Source organism: Chionomys nivalis, chromosome 20 (assembly GCF_950005125.1).
Source record: "Chionomys nivalis chromosome 20, mChiNiv1.1, whole genome shotgun sequence".
Lineage (NCBI taxonomy): Eukaryota > Metazoa > Chordata > Mammalia > Rodentia > Cricetidae > Chionomys > Chionomys nivalis.
In genome coordinates this window covers 53,438,412-53,455,113 of record NC_080105.1, presented here as the reverse complement: position 1 = coordinate 53,455,113, position 16,702 = coordinate 53,438,412, and the positions used below count along the sequence as shown (strand labels likewise).

At 42.5% G+C, this 16,702-nt stretch overlaps 1 protein-coding gene across 1 annotated transcript; it reads right to left on the bottom strand.

Moving 5' to 3' along the window:
• Positions 1-499: 499 nt before the first annotated feature.
• On the bottom strand, positions 500-1,693 carry LOC130863229 (tripartite motif-containing protein 59-like). The gene has a single exon (XM_057753136.1). It carries the CDS (start codon positions 1,691-1,693, stop codon positions 500-502), a length of 1,194 nt encoding a protein of 397 aa, XP_057609119.1.
• Positions 1,694-16,702: the final 15,009 nt, after the last annotated feature.

Genomic DNA, 16,702 nt, shown 5'->3' with positions numbered 1-16,702 from the left:
CAAGCTCTACTTGGAAGAATGTTCTTGATTTACATTTGACCAAAAAGATGTTTAAGCAATCCTATCCTGCATTTTAAAACTTTTCCCACCTCCATCTACACACTGAAATACTTCAAATCACATCAAAATAGATATGTGGATCACAAATCTTGTCATTTTTTTCTAATCTAATATCTACATATACAAAGAACTGCAAAGCTACTGTAGCATGTTATAGTAAAAGAAAGAAATGCTTGTTAGAAAGATTATTTAAAACTTTGACTATCAAGCAAATAAAATATTCAAATCAGAAATTATAATTTTCTAATTTGATTTGAATCATCTTTCAGATAATGTATCATTTCTGGCACCATTTTATCCAACCATGGAAGGTTTACCATATTTCTATGTAAGTTTGCTACTTATGCTACCCAACTTCCATCTAGCAATGATTAGCTTCTGCTAAACAGGAGAAACCCACTAAAACTGTTCATTCGGGTTTTCAGCGAGAAACTATTTTTCACATGATTTCCTTTAACAAATATAAAATGTAGCATGCCATATTTTTTAAGTCATTTAAGTTATTAGATAAACTTTGGTAAACAGACAAAGAGACTTCAGAGAAACATCTTAAAGTGATTTCATTTAGGAAGGTGATTATGTGTTGGTTGAAAAAGAGTATCAACATTAATATCACTGAAATCAGTGAAACCACAACAATATTTAAAATGTTAAAGAATTCAAGTTCTTTTTTATGCTTGTCAGGCCAGGAACATGGCATCCGTTTTGAAAAAATTCTCATTTCAGGAGTGACAGCTTTCTTGATATGTCTAATTTCTGTTCTGTTCCACTCTTCCTTAAATACTCTCCTTACTCGGGGATACATCTCAACAGGCTGGACCTCAGGGAGTGTTCTCTGCTTCAACATCTGCACACGCTGGCGGACATCATCAATTTTTTCTAGGAATTTAAGTGGAGACTCATCTTGTAAAGATGTAGTCACTGCCATTAGCTCAAGCTGCTGTTCTCTGATCTCCTTCGCCCTTTTAATCTGCGGAGTGTATTCTCGATTGATCAGCTTGGCAATGTCACAGAGAGCTGCCAAAAACAATTTCTTTTTCTGTTCTAATGTATCACTAAGCTCCTTAAAATACTGAAGAACAAATTCCTTATCACCTTGAACCATTTTTTCAGAATGACACTTCTGTTCTTCAAGCTTTTCAATAAGACGGGTGATGTCTGTCCAGTGTGTGTCGGTTAACTGTTTAAACAGCTTCTGAGGTGTATCCTTTTCTTTCAGATAGAGACTCTGAAGGTCATCTATAGGATGACCATGATGTTGGCCTATGGTAAGACAATGGCCACAAACTAATTTTTTATCTAGTAGGCAATAAACATTTAATGGCTGCCTGTGGTGTTCAGGGCAGGTGACAACATCTGGGTGGTCTTCTTGCAGGTACTTTTCAATAATTGCTCTCAATGCAAAATTTACAGGTAAGGATTCTATACCAGTTAAAGAAATTTCAATAATCCTTCTGCAGTTAGGACACTTGAATGGAATTTGCAAAGGTCTCCATAACAAAGAGTTTCTAGTTGCCTGAAGAACATTTTCCAGACAATTTCTACAAAACGTATGAGAGCATGGTAGGACTCGAGGATCTTTGAAAATACTGTAACAAATGGGACATGTTAACTCGTCCTCAAAATTGTGCATTTCCTGATTTGTTGATCCCCTGATCTGGATACTGAATATACTTTATCTTCTCCAACTTCTCCAGGTTCTTTTGTTATTCGCAGAGGCCTGGAGTCTTCAACGGTCCGGGAGGGGCGCTGCCATCACCGGGCTGCCTCCTAGCAGCTTTCCACCGCTGCCTTGGAGGGCCCCGGAGAAGCTGGGCTGGGTCAAGCGATCCTAGGGGGGTGGGGTTGCGGCTAGGAGGGGAGGGCCGGGGACCGGAATGGCTCCAGGACCGGATGGTGGGGCTAACCCGGGACGCCCTAGGCTTCTGGAGACTGCTCAGCCCGACTGCTTATTACTGGCGACTAAGCCCACTGGCCGGGGAGCTGGCCATGGAACTGGAACTTTCCATTGTTACCTCACAGGTTCCTGGCTCTTGCTGGCTGGTGAAGTCACCTCCTGGAGGACAAGGCCTCTGCCCGCCCTGCCCTGCCCTGTGGAGACCTCTGGGCAGTGTCCCCCTCCTGCCACCCCCCACCTCGGGCGCGCTCAGCGGGACTGGCGCCTGCTCCCTCACCCTCAGAAACTGTATTATTTAGAACATTGCTTCGCCCATTAGCTCTAACTTCTTAATTTAACCCATTTTTAGTAATCTGTGTATCGCCACGTGGCTGTGGCTTACGGGCAAGATTCCACCTGGCATCTGTCTCTGGTGGGGCTACATGGCTTATCTCTCACTCTGCCCTTCTTTCTCCCAGCATTCAGTTTAATCCCCCCCCCCCAGCTCTGTTCCCCTATAACATGCTATAGACCCAAAGCAGTTCCTTTATTAGCCAACAATATTCACAACATACAGAGGGGAATACCACATCAGTTGTGTAACATGTAAAAGAAGAAAAATATTAAGGCAAGCTAGGGATTCTGGGCAAAGCTGTGGATGGGACAAACAAGTGTTTGCACAAAGTTGAAGCCATCTCAAATACAAGGCTACTCTGTGTTTGGTAGGGGAAGGAAGAAAGATTACCTTTATGACTGGGGTTTGCCTTGGTAAATGTACATTCTCTTTGCTAAAGGGAAATCTATGATCTGTGGTCTCCTAAACCGTCTTTCTTACATAGTACGTAGCTATGTGCCAGATGGTAGATTTATGGTGGCTTTTCTGATGCCATGAGAGGATTATACTCATGGCTCCTGTAGGAACTTTAGAGAGCTAAGGTGGGACAGACAATCCCCCCTATTATTTTGTCTCCTGGGCCTTAGCTTTTTAGGGATTCCATCTGAGTCCTTGTAGTCATTGTCATGGGGTTTCTATTGCTGTGATGAAGTACCATGAGCAAAAAGCAAGCTAGGGAGGAAGGGGTTTATTTCAGCTTACACTTTCATATTCCTGTTCTCAGGACAGGAACTCAAGCAGGCAGGATCCTGGAGGCAAGAGCTGATGCAAAGGGCATGGAAGGGTACTGTTTCCTGGCTTGCTCCCCATGGCTTGCTCTGCCTGTTTTCTTATGGAACCCAGGACTACCAACCCAGAGATAGTAGCTCCCACAGTGGGCTAGGCCCTTCCCCATCAACTACTAATTAAGAAAATGCCTTACAGCTAGATCTTATGGGGACATCTTAATCAAGTTCCCCTCCTTTCAGATAGCTTCAGCTTGTGTCAAATTGACAAAAGACTGGCCAGCAGTCTTCATAACTCATTTTAAGTCAGACTCCTGCCAACTCCCTGCAGCTCCTGGGATCACATTGATTGGATGGTTCACTGTGCTTGGGAACTGTGCAGCCTTTGGATGCCCAATGGCCCTCTCTGTGAGCTTGCTTCATTGTCTACTCTCCCATTGGGCCTGGGTCATGTGGTTTCCAGTGATCCAGCTCATTGCTGTGGTCTCCTCTCTGGACCTCCTCTTCTGTATTCCTCATCTCCCCAGTCCTTCTGATCTTTGTGGAAGAATTCTGATGGGATGCATAGAAAACAGGTGAAATTCAGGGCAGAGGAGGGAGGAGCACTCACAAGGGGTGAGAGTGAAGAGCAGCCAAAGGGAACAAGAAAGAGACACACAATGGGATGAGATGGTCACACCAGTCTACATGTTAGGCAGGTTTTATACCACGTCTAAATTCTCTAGAACAGACAGCATCCCCTGAAGGGATTGTCCTGTCCAGGAATTTCATAGGCCTGTTTGCATTGGGAAAGTACGGCTGTGGGGCAATGGTCTGTACCCTGTCAGTTGCATTTTAATAAAATGCTGGTTGGCCAGTAGCCAGGCAGGAAGTATAGGAGGGGCAACCATTCAGGAAGTCGAGGCAGGGTAATGAGAACAGGAGAATTCTGGGAGATGAAATGGTCAGTCTGCAGTCGTCACCCAGACAGAGAGGAAGCCAAACACAGAGCAAGCAAGATGTGACTGCCTTGCTGAAAAATGTACCAAGCCACGTGGCTAAAACAGATAAGTATTATGGGCTTATATAAGTTATAAGAATTAATAAGAAGCCTGAGCTAATAGGCCAACCAGTTTATGATTAATGTAGACCTCTGTGTGTTTATTTGGGACTAAATGGCTGTGGGACCTGGTGGGACGGAAACCCTTGATCTAAAGCAGAGTCTCTGGCTGGCTAGTTACTAATCTAACGATCTTCTAGGAAGCTCAGAAGATTCTGTCTCCACTCCGAGATGCGATTCATATCCCATTCCTTTGAGTAACACTCATAGTCCTTCCTGCCAACGGTGAGCCCTGGCTGTGCCAGTGTCGAGCTAACTACCTAACAAACTAGCTTCAAAGTCCAACGGAGTTTCCCTCCAGAGATGGAGGCTTCCGAGATGACTTTGATGGGAGTTTCTCCAAGTTATTATTATGTGTACTCCATAGGTCCCTGAAGGAAAAAACTTGGCTGTGTTTATTTTCTCCTGGTCCCTGGGGTGTGTAGTGGCTCTTATACAGGGCCTGGGAACTCGGAACACAGTGAATGGAACCAAGTGCAGCTTTGTGGAGTGCTCAGTCTGTCTTCAGATTGGCCAGGGTGAAGAAACAGTTTTTCTCTGGTTCCCTGTGGCTGAAGAAAATATAAATGAATAAAGCCATGTGAAGATGGAGATTTTTTGCTTTGATTATTTAGGCAGTACTTTGGGTATTCTGAAAATGCTCTTTATCTTAGTTCCATAGAAGAACCATATACAAAGGTTTATTAAAGTCTACACTCAAGGCTTTGAGCCTGAACAATGCTAGTCATACTTAAACTAAGAACGGGGAGAAGGTTGGGAATGTAGCTCAAACGGAGAGCAGTTGCCTAACATTCATGAGGTTTCATCTCTAACACTGGGGGTGGGGTAAAAAGAAATACACGAAAGAAATTTCACTCAGCTCGAGGAGCCAAGGCACTCATTTTTAATAATAGCGCCAGCGGAGGCAGCTTGTACTGACCATCGCCTGCTAAAGAACACACCAGTTTCCCCCATGCCCCATTCTGTCTTGGTCACAGCTCTAAGTCCTGGCAGTATTGGCCTCTCTGTGAGTGCCTGGGTCAGCATGATGCTGCTCACAGACCCAGTCAGCTGCAATGCCGCTTTCTTAATCTTTATAAGGATGCTTGTTTCTTTGAAAGAAAAACAAACAAATTTTTCAAATGAAAACCATTCTTCCATTAAATTGGCTTTGGCTTACAATGCTAACATTGAAGGCAACTGTTTGAATGAAACGGAGCAAGTGGGTGCACCATCTGTCTGCTAAGGAAGAAGGGCACCTCAGGGACTTTTTTAGCCACCATAGTTTGAGACTTCCAGGGCTGAGGGTCTCAGGAAGTTCAGAGATTCCTCACCCAACACTCCTACTCTGACTTTTTTGAGGGAGATAATGAGTTTAGTTCCACCAAAAACACTAGTCCGATCTATTCCTTGACATGCAAAGACAAAAACACAAAACCAAAAACAAAGCAAACAAAAACCTCTTACGCTCCCATTCTATGTTGAATGGAATCAAGCTAAGTATTTTTTTTTTATTTTTTTTTATTTTTTTTTTCAAGCTAAGTATTTTTGTCAAATATTGCATAATGGGGGTCTTTTGCAGTTTTTAATGTCTCAATCCTGTTTTTATAAAACTTACACCGGGGACCAAACAAAGAAAGATCTTTGCAATGAAATCTAAATATATTAAATCTGTTGTGTATTTTCTAAGTTACAAGTGGAAGAATGTTGGGAATTAGAACAAAGCTTGGGCCACGTTTTCTTTTCTTTCTTAAGAATGAGACAGGGAATTGCTTTTGCTTTTATTTGGGAAGTTTTGGAACTTACCCAGGTGGTTAACTCCCTGTTTTCAGAAACATAACTGTACTGTTTCTGCTTTATCTCTCATTTTCTATGAAGTTCTCAAGGTTCTTGTTGTTCTCATCTATTGCTGAGTTTTAGCTGTCCTCCGAGGCTCAGGGAAAAGCGATTGAGCATTTATTCCAGCAAACAGCCCAATGAACAACCCAGTGTTTGAATTTCAAATAGGAGTGATTTAAAAAAAAAAATAGAACAATAGCCATGAGATTTTAAAATTCTTTAATGTTAAGTAGTTTGTATTCTAAGTTTGCAAAGACAGTTTTGTAGTGGGTAAAAACTTTTTACATTTGAAAACTCACATTGGGTTGAGATGGGTCACTGCTGAATGTTCTCCATAAAACAATGAGCACGGGTCAACAGATGAGCTTAAACAGATGCAACTGAGCTGAATGTGGTGGCGCACGCTTTTAATCCCAGCATTGGGGAGGCAGAGGCAGGAGGATCTCTGTGAGTTGGAGGCCAACCTGGTTTACAGAGCAAGTTCCAGGACAGGCTCCAAAACTACAGAGGAGCCCTGTCTTGAAAAAAAATCAAATGAACAAACAACAGTGACAAAAATTAGATGCAACTTAGAGAGTAGATATTAAAGCGGAAGTTTAGGCGGTTGGGTATGGAGTTGTGTAGTTGACTCACGAGAGATGATAAGAAGTTTAAAAATCTAGTTGACAGTTTAGGAAAGATAAAGGATGTCCTGTAGCCAACGACTTTGAGACCATTGGCTAACAGATGTGTTAAAACCTGTCTTGGTTGAGGTCACAAGGAACAGTAATGTTATTTTAACAAGGAGCGCTTTGAGCTTCTCTGTGGGAACTACAGCATCTCCTTCTATTTTCCAATGGCCCCAGAAATTAAATACAGTGGCATGAGATCCTTAAGGGCTGTGTGCCTTGGCCTTCTGTGCCAAGTTCTCCAGCTGCTGACTTCATCTACGGATGAAGTCTGTGAAGCCCGTGTTCTCAGGGGCGAACCACTGAAACGTTCACAGGTGTATGTGAAATAGTCTTCCCTAGTTTCACCTTTCAGAGAACGTACTGCTCACTGAGTCTATATTCCAGTTTCTATACCTTCAACTCTTCGAGTGGCTCTTTAAATTTCAAACAAGTCATAGAACCACACACCCCATTTGGCCTGCTTGGTGGATACAACTGGCAAGAGGCTTCATTCTCTGAGTCCTTTTCACCAAAGGAAACTGGTGAACAGGTCCTCAGTGCCATTTCCTTCTTTGCCACCTGCCTGTCGAGTGTGTGAGTCTCCGTGTTTGCCTTTATCTCGAGGCTGTTGTGCGGATCACGTTTAAGCGCTGTTGGAAATGACACCTACGAGAAGGCCCTGCATCTCCTGGCCTCTCAGGTGAGGGAAGTCTGTTACCCTGATGTCAAAGCTCTGATCTTCCAGACTTATCTGACGTGATAACAGGAGAAACTAAAAGGCCATGCTAGTCATTTTTCTTGTGTCTGTAACAAAATACCTGGCAAAAACCAATGTAAGGAAGAAAGGATCATGGTTTGAGGTGGTAATAGTCCATTGTGGTGGAATGTCATGGTGATAGGAGTATAGATCATCCTGTCCTGTGTCCTTGGGCAGAAAGCAGAGGTAGATGAATGAGGATGTTCTGGTGATTTTCTTTTTTCTCCCCAATTTTATTAAGTCTGGGATGTTTGCCCTGTTGTTCATGTTGGCACCACCAACATTCATTTGTTACTTTTGAGTCTTTGGGGGGTCCAGCAGCCAGTTCCCAAATAAACACACAGAGACTTGTTCTTAATATGAATACCCAATCTTACCTTGACTTGTTTCTAGCCAGCTTTTCTAGCTTAAACTATCCCATTTCTCTTTAATTACATTTTTCCTCAGAGCTATACACCTTTCTTTACCCTATTTGTCTTTCTTCCTGTCTTACTCTGTGGCTGGTTGTGTGACTGGGTGGCTGGCCCCTGGCATCTTCCTTTTTTTCCTCTTCTTGCTCCTAGTTCTTCCCTTGAGCCTAGATTTTTTTTTCCTATTTATTCTCTCTGTCTGGCAGTCCCACCTATTTCTCTCCCCTGGCTAGCTATTGGTCAGTCAACTCTTTGTTAGGCCAAGGTGTATTAGGCAGGCAAAGATACACAGCTTTACAGAGTTTTATGTGCAACATAACAGAATAGAGCACATCTTTGCATCATTAAACAAATATTCGAAAACACAAATGGATGTAACATATCCTAAGCTAATATTCTACAGCATGCACGGTTTGCCTTCCTTCCTTAGTTAAACTGCTCTGGAAACACCTTGATGGACAAACCCAGAAGCATGTCTCCTAGGTGATTCCAAGCCCAGTTGACTTGACAAGTCACCTGAGAGATCTTCTCTACCTACTCACAGATAACCACTGTCTACTTGACCCTCAGGATGACTTACATTTTCTACACATAAATACAGACCATACTGGGAAAGCATGCCGAGAGAGAATCACAGAGTTATTTAAAGGAAGGTTGAGGCCAAAGTTGCCAGGAAGCCAGACTAACTTTTACAATAACAATTAATCAGAACCTGGAGAGCTGTCACTGGGGCTTCTAACAATAGCTGATTCCATTAACCTCAACGGGACTTTAATTACTATTGCTGTGACGAAAGGTGGGCCGGAAAATCTTCGTAGCACTTTTTGAATGAAAATCTCTTTACTTTTCTGCAGTGTGCAACTCACATGGTCCTCCCAAATTCTCAAGAAACTCGAGCGACAAATATATAAGGCCCTGGAATAAAAAGGTGCCCAGTCATTTTTATAAGAAAAGCCTTGCAGGCCAGGCAGAGAGGCTTGCAGCCATGAGCAGTATTGTTGGCATAGCATCTCTGGAGCAGTGTGCCTGTTCCTGTGCTCCGCCGATGGCAGGCAGTGGTCCTGGGTATGGAAGGAGGTCTAGGAGAGGGGGAGTCAGTGTGGATGGCCGTGTGGGTGAAACGGAGGGTGTGAAGAGAACCTCTCAGAAATGGGGAGGTGGGGCTGAGAAGAACATCACATTCAGGGAGATGAGAGTGATGCTTTGTCTGCACTGAGACCTGGACCCGTTTTGATGCATGACAGATATCAACACTTCCTCTTAGAGATTTAAACTCTCTTAACCTGAAGGTGCCTTAACCCAGAGGCTGGAAACCTTTCAACGGGGTTGAATGATCTGAAAGTGTATATCTCCCAGAGACAAACACAAAAGCACTCCGGTGAATTTGATGAATCTGAGAATCAAAGTTGGAATTCATATGGAGATATTTTTTTCGATTTTGGAAGTCTTCTGTTCAGTAAGGCTTTGGGGACAGTGGTCAGTAAGCTACTACCCACTCTACATTTGTAAGTTGTGGGATGCTTATTTCAACTTGTGTCAGGGAATAAAGAGACTTATGAAGAACATGCATTACTGACCTTAGACAGTTGGAAAGTCACCAAAATAAAAGAAATACGGAATATCTTAGGTTCAAGTTCTGTCTGATTGAAAGCCCCCGGCTCCTCCGTCCATCTGGCAGTCAGCATTCTTCTCTTATGTGGCAAAGGTTTACATAGGAAACAGGCACAGGGTGAACTGGCAAGACGCTCTAAGGCATATAAGTGCCCAGAGACACACCAAGACTGACAACTGTGGCTTAACATGACATGGCACCTTCTGATACATGGAACTGTGCAGAAGCCCATCACTTGCACACAAGTACAAGAGCAGGCAAGCTATTGGAGCCTCTCAGCCAGGCTGCCACTAGCTCTATGATCTGTATTATTCAGACATACTGTATTACATATAATGCATTCTCATTATTTCTGTGAGTATGATGTATTTGAACTTAAAATTGTACACATGAGCTGTTGTGGAATATTACTTTAAGATGTGCTACATTCTTTTATGCTGTGTAATACTTGTTTAATGAAGCAAAGATATGTTGCATTCTTTTATGTGGCATTTGTTTAACTCTGTGAATCTATGTTACTCTGCCTGCCTAAAACACCTGATTGGTCCAATAAAGAGCTGAATGGGCCAATAGCTAGGCAGGAGAGAAATAGGTGGGTCTGTCAGGCAGAGAGAATAAATAGGAGAATTCTAGACTCGAGAGAAGAACAAAAGGAGAAGAGGAGGACGCCAGGGGCCAGCCACACAGCCAGTCACAGAGTGAGAAGGGAAGAAGCATACTTATATAGAATAAAGGAAGGTAAAAAAAAATCCAGAGGCAAAATGTAGTTAAAGAGAAACGGGACAATTTGAGTTAGAAAAGCTGGCAATAAAATCACGCTAAGGCTGGGCATTCATAAGCAAGAATAAATAACTGTGTATTTGTTTGGGAGCTGGGTGGCAGACCCTCAAAGAGTAAAAAAAATAAAACGAACTACAATGAGTACACTATAGTTAATGTATGTCTACACAGCCTTGCATAACAAAGTTTTTTCAGTGACACTGGGTTCTCTATTAGTGTACATGTAGCTTTATTGCTATAGTTCCATTCTAAGTTGCAGCTTTGATAATACAATTTGGTGTTCTTATTTAGTTTTGCTTTTAAATATTTTATTTATTTACTTATTTTTAAGTTTATTTTTTGAGAATTATAATATTTAAAAATATAATATATACTAATGTATAATAATATATTGTATGTTATTAATATATAATACAGTATAACTAATATATAATAATTTATATATGTATAATGAAGTGCAGTCACTAAATCTTGAGTCTGAATTCTTAGTAGAATTGCAAAAACCCTTTATTTCTTTCAGTTAACTTGCATATTTGTTGTACTTTATTTACTTTTATAAATCTTTGTAAGTTAAGTTTGTCTCCTGACTCTAATATAATTTTATCATACTCTTTAGGTAGATTAAAAGTTTTTATCTTAATATGGATGGAAGCCTCACACATATTTGTTGATACATATTTTAAGAGTCTCCAAATATAGATTTGTTTGGATCACTTTCACGATTTGTATTATAATTATTTCAGCATTTAAAAGTTATTATATGTTTCTTTAATGTGTTAATCTTTGACTATCTTTTTAAAATGTATTCTGGTATTTTGGAGAATTATGTTTTTGTCCAAGTAGTCATTTCAGGTTTATCCTATTTTAATATTCATGCTGCTCTATTCCCTTACCTAATTACTGTCTAGTATCCGTTTTAATTAAGTTCCCCTCACTTCTGTAAATTTTGAACACAGTAGTTGATGAGCTTTTATCTCTTGACCGCTTTCATTCCCACTTATCACCTGAATTTAGCTACAGGACTCTCACTTAGAGCACATGCCACCATTAACACAGGCTTGTCCTGCTTCTCACTTCACCCCAGGCCCACAGTCCCAGTCTCTGTGAAGCTGCTGGAAGACGAAAACCTTCCAGGTCTTTCCCTTCTTATGCTTAAAAAGGCAGTAAGCGCAACCGAGGAAGCGAAAGACCAGCTGAGATCCCCGGAAGAAGCTTGTGAGGGGGCTGCAGGCTGTGCAGTGTGCTCCGCTGCCAGCTTTCCACGCCGGGGTGGGTCATCTGTTCCAAAGGAAACCTCTCACCTTTACTCCTGTTAGTGGCGCTGATAAAAACGCATTGGTTCACCAAGGTGGGTTTTGATGGTGTCTTTAGTCTGTTGTTGGTGCGTAGTTGTTTGTTCGCACCTTCTCAGGAATCCGGTCACGTGGGAAAACAGAAAAAGCGGTGCCTGTTCTCTCCAGACACGCTTGCTTCAGTACCCATTAAACCTTGAGCCACTTACCCTGAGTCTTATGCCAGGTCTTTTTAAAACATTTATTGCCATCCTGTCTCACCAAATAGCCCAGGCTTTTCCTGACCACCCTCAATTTCTTTTGAGTCCTATCTTTTCAACCCATACTTGGTTGAATCTGTAGGTGGGAAACTCTGTGTGTGGAGGGCTGCCGGTGTCCGTTTTTACAATACTCTAAACTAAAAATTTCCCATGGCAGTAAATCAAAATTACAAAAAATTTTTGTTTCTGAAGTTTCTCCAGCCGGGGCCTCCTCCGGAAAGATTCTCTGACATTCCTTCTCTTAGTGGGAGATTGTGTTCCGCGGGGACGGAGGGACATTTGTATGCAGAACACCTGCAGTGGGGCTTAAGCGGCTTAATAAGAAATAACCAAGGGCTTTTGTGCTGAGGTGTCAGACTGGCAAATGAAGGCACATGAAAGTTTCCTCTGAACTTTAGGAGGAAAAAGAAGTGATTTCTGCAGAATACTCTCAGGTGTTTTGCTGTCTGGGTACAGAATGCAGAGCAATTGGGGACGCGTGTCTGTCTCAGATGCAGCACTGAATGGGACAAACAAGGATGGCCTGTGTCCCATAATCTTATGTTAAAGAAGGAGCTGGGGAAGGTTCCACAGCAGAGGGTTTGAGTATGATTTATGAAAACATGACTTTTGTTCTTTAAAAAAAAAAAATCACTATTTGCAAAACATGCACCTTAACTTTTAAGCTCTGGACTTTTCGGACAGCAGAAACCGAATGGACGATGTTAGTTATGTCCATTTCGTTTGTTAAAATTAAGCACTTTTACTTTTGCATCTTAAAATTTGATGGAATGGTCATTTTCCTGGGTTTTAGTAGCTCTAAATCAAAATTGGTCAAATCAATTTAAGTATAATTTAGTGAAATAAAGCGTTTCCCTGTGGTCTGACAGCTTCCATGAATAATGCATCTCTAATAGCTGCCAATTAAGGTAGTTCCTGGAGACTTATGATGGAGGTGGGGATGTCTCTAAGGGTGATTCATGGCACCAACTCGACCGTTCTCTGGACAAAGTGACTCTGACAGCATATAAATGACTGTATGGCAGGAATGTCACAGAAAAAGCTTCCCATGATTTTGTCTGCTGTATCCTACATCCTTTTGTTCCATTCTCCCAGCCAGCAATTCCAGAACTGGAACCACAAAACCTTTGGACCCAAAGGAACCTGTTGCATGATCAGTTCTAACCCCCTTTCACACCAAATCCTCTTTATAATATGCACTTCCTATACGTAATGCAAAGACCTCAGAACCTGAGTGTGCACCAACCCCTCCAAGGACACGCAGAATCTGGAATTCCATAAAGATGAAAGAAAATATTTATAATGGTCCACAAAATTTTTAGTGTATACCAGTTGCACAAAGAGATCTAACATTTTTGAAAGGACCAGTAACCGTCTACCATAAAACTCAGTGATTCAGCACAAAGACTCACATGTAGACAGTTCTGGAGTCTGGGGTGTCCCTTTGAGTACACACAGAGCAGGAAGCCTTATGGTCCTTGTAGCAGGGTGACACAGCTTACCTCCTGGAGGTCAAAGGTCGCTCTTGTTCACCACAGAGCTTGAAAAATTCCATCTCTCCTCTTTGGAGTAAGAGCAGAGACAACTTAGTAGCTACACATCTATCTCATCACAGAAAGCAAAGGGGGTATGTCCTGTCAACACATTTCCTTGGGCAGCAGCTGCTTGTATGGCTACAAGAGTTTCCCATGGGGACCTGGAGTATCACTGACTGTCTAAGGTGGACCTTGTACTTGAACGCCCTACCTACTGTTGCACCTCAGTCTACAGAGGCGGGTCCACACATCAGGCTTGAGACAAGAAACAGCCACATTCGGGAACAGGCAAAAGTCCAATAAATATCTCATGGCAGCGGCAGTGAGGAGGGTTCACCTAACCTGCCTGCCTTAAGGCTGGACAAGGCTTCAGTGGGGGCAGGAACACTGGTTACAATGACTGAGAGAGAAGAGATAAGAGGAATCAGTGTGGATGGAGGGTGCAGAGGCAGACAGAACCCTGTGCATCAGAGGCCGTGTTCTGAAGCTGTGTGAGATGCGTGGAGGAAGCATGGGGGAGGGAGGGAGGCTGAGGAGGGACCATGCGAAGCAGCGGTATCGAGCTCCTGATGTCACCATGCTCACTGTGGTGGTTAACACTGTCAACTCGTCACAGTCACGGAGCACACAGAGATGAAGGCTGGCACACAGATGCCAGCCTGGTCCACAGCTGGACCTCCCAGGCCCTGGTCACATGGGCAGAGGAGACTGCCTGCTACCCTTAGCTTTATAGCATCCTCAGAGGCTTCTACTCCCCTTCCAGAAAGGGGCAAGGCTGTGTCAGTGAGGTTAATAGAAAGGACCCATCAAGAGCCCTGAGTGTCAGAATGACTTTCCAGGCTGCCTGTAAGAGTTTCTGACAGCAGCCTTATGGGGTTTGTGGCTGAGTTGTTTCTAATCCAATTGAAGTGGCAGGGTGAGTCACACTTCAAAACCACAGTAGAAATGTTTTATATGGTAAAATAATTGTGGGTTTTGTGTGTGTTCATCGTGCACAGTGACGGGCTTCATCTGGCTGTTTTTATGCTGGCACACCATGTACTTTAACTGGATCTACCCACCCTCCCTTTCTCCAGTCTTAACGTACTCTTGCTTCTGCTTTTCATAAAAAAAAAAAAAAGTGGGTCCATAAACGAAGGAAATATATATCTGCATCTCGTTTACTTTACTTTGATAATCTTCAGTTGCTTATAGTTTTCCACAATTGATATCATTTTGTTCTTTTTGATGGTTGAATCAAAACGCCATTTTGTGTGTGTGTGTGTGTGTGTGTGTGTGTATGTAATGCTTTCTATATCTGTTCATCCTTTGAGAGACATTTAGGCAAATAACAATACTTAACTATTGTGAACAGTACTGTAGTATGATGTTGGATGCCCCTCTGTATGATATGAATATGTCTCACTGCCATTGGTTATTAAAGAAGCGTTTTGGCCAATGGTTTAGTAGAATAAAGCCAAGTGGGAAATCTGAACAGGGATATATAGAGAGAGTAGGCAGAGTCAAGGAGATGCCAGGTAGCTGCTAAAGTAGTAACATGCCAGCACTGGTAAGCCACAGCCTAGTGACAATACACAGATTAGTAGAAATGGGTTAATTTAAGATGTAAGAGTTAGCTAGCAATTTAGGCGATGAAAGGAGACAGAGACAAAGACCCACATTGGAGCACCAGACTGAAATCTCAAGGTCCAAATCAAGAGCAGGAGACAGAGCACGAGCAAGGAACTCAGGACCGCGAGGGGTGCACCCACACACTGAGACAATGGGGATGTTCTATCAGGAACTCACCAAGGCCAGCTGGCCTGGGTCTGAAAAAGCATGGGATAAAACCGGACTTGCTGAACATAATGGACAATGAGGACTACTGAGAACTCAAGAACAATGGCAATGGGTTTTTGATCCTACTGCACGTACTGGCTTTGTGGGAGCCTAGGCAGTTTGGATGCTCACCTTACTAGACCTGGATGTAGGTGGGTGGTCCTTGGACTTCCCACAGGGCAGGGAACCCGGATTACTCTTAGGGATGATGAGGGAGGGGAACTTGATGGGGGAGGGGGAGGGAAATGGGAGGTGGTGGCAGGGAGAAGGCAGAAATCTTTAATAAATAAATAAATAAATAAATAAATAAATAAATAAATAAATAAAGAGTTAGCTAGCAATCTGCTTAAGCTATTGGCCAAACAGTGTTGCAATTAATATAGTTTCTGTGTTATTATTTGGGTCTGGGCTCCAGGAAATTAACAAGCAGTCTCCGCTTACAGTAATATACATGGATATGCCGGTGTCTCTGTGGTGTGTCAACTCACTTAGAGTTCTTTGGTAAATTCTTAGGAGTGGTTTATCTGGGTCATATGGTGGTTCTTACTTTAGGTTTTTAAGGAACTGCCATACTGATGGCTGGTGCACTAGTTTGTGCTCCCATTAGCAACATAAAAGGACTCTTTTTTTTTTTCCCCCAAATCCTCTCCAGCATTTGTTAGTTTTCTTGATAGTTCTGGTGAGGGTGGGGGAGACTTGGAACCTAGATGAGTTTGCATTTCCCTAGCATGTAGAACATTTTTCATTGGCCATTTGCACTTCATCTTCTGGGTGCTATTTCATAATCTTATTTATTGATTCATTTCAAATCAAAGGTCTAGTCAACTGCAGTTAAGAAAATAATTGCAAGTAAAAGTCTATAAAAATCTTTGAGAGAACCTCTGGATGGATTTGGGCTGCAGCCCCTCTGGGTGGATTTGGGCTGTTTCCTGGGTTAAGTTAAGCTCAGTTCCCACTTGGGTGCTTTTCTCAACAGGTAGAGGAGTACAGCCTTCCAGAGATGAATCAAGTTATAGAGGTGATGTAGGATTCCCCTCTGTATGCTGTGAATATGTTTTATTACCATTGGTTAATAAAAGAAGCTGTTTAGGCCTATGGAAAGACAGAATAGAACTAGGCAGGAAAACTAAACTGAATGCTGGGAGACAGTAGGCAGAGTCAGAGAGATGCCATATAGCTGCTGAAGGAGAAAGATGCCCATGGGAGCTCATGAGAACCTTACCAGTAGGCCATGACCTCATTATAATGACCAGATCAATAGAGATGGGTTAATTTAAGATATAAGAGCTAGCTAGCAATATGCCTAAGTGATTGGCCAAACAGTGTTTTAATTAATACAGTTTCAGTGTGATTATTTCAGGTCTCGGCTGTCAGAAAATGAATGAGCAGTCTCTGCTTACATAGAGGGTACTCTCACATTAAAAGAAAAGGCTCACTGACTAATGGCGACCAGACCATCTGTAGACTGTCAAGAAGAAAGGGTGAGCAGAGCCTACTGGATGTCAGTGTTAGAATCCTGCCCACTTGTTTACATTCTGTCACTCTTCTTTAACAGTCCAGTTTGTGTTGTCTCTCACTCCTCCCTCTCCTTGACAGAGCTTGAGATTCCAACTATC

What these genes read in the sequence shown, in the direction of transcription:
- LOC130863229 (XM_057753136.1), bottom strand. Translation starts at nt 1,693, where the DNA reads ATGCACAATTTTGAGGACGAGTTAACATGTCCCATTTGTTACAGTATT.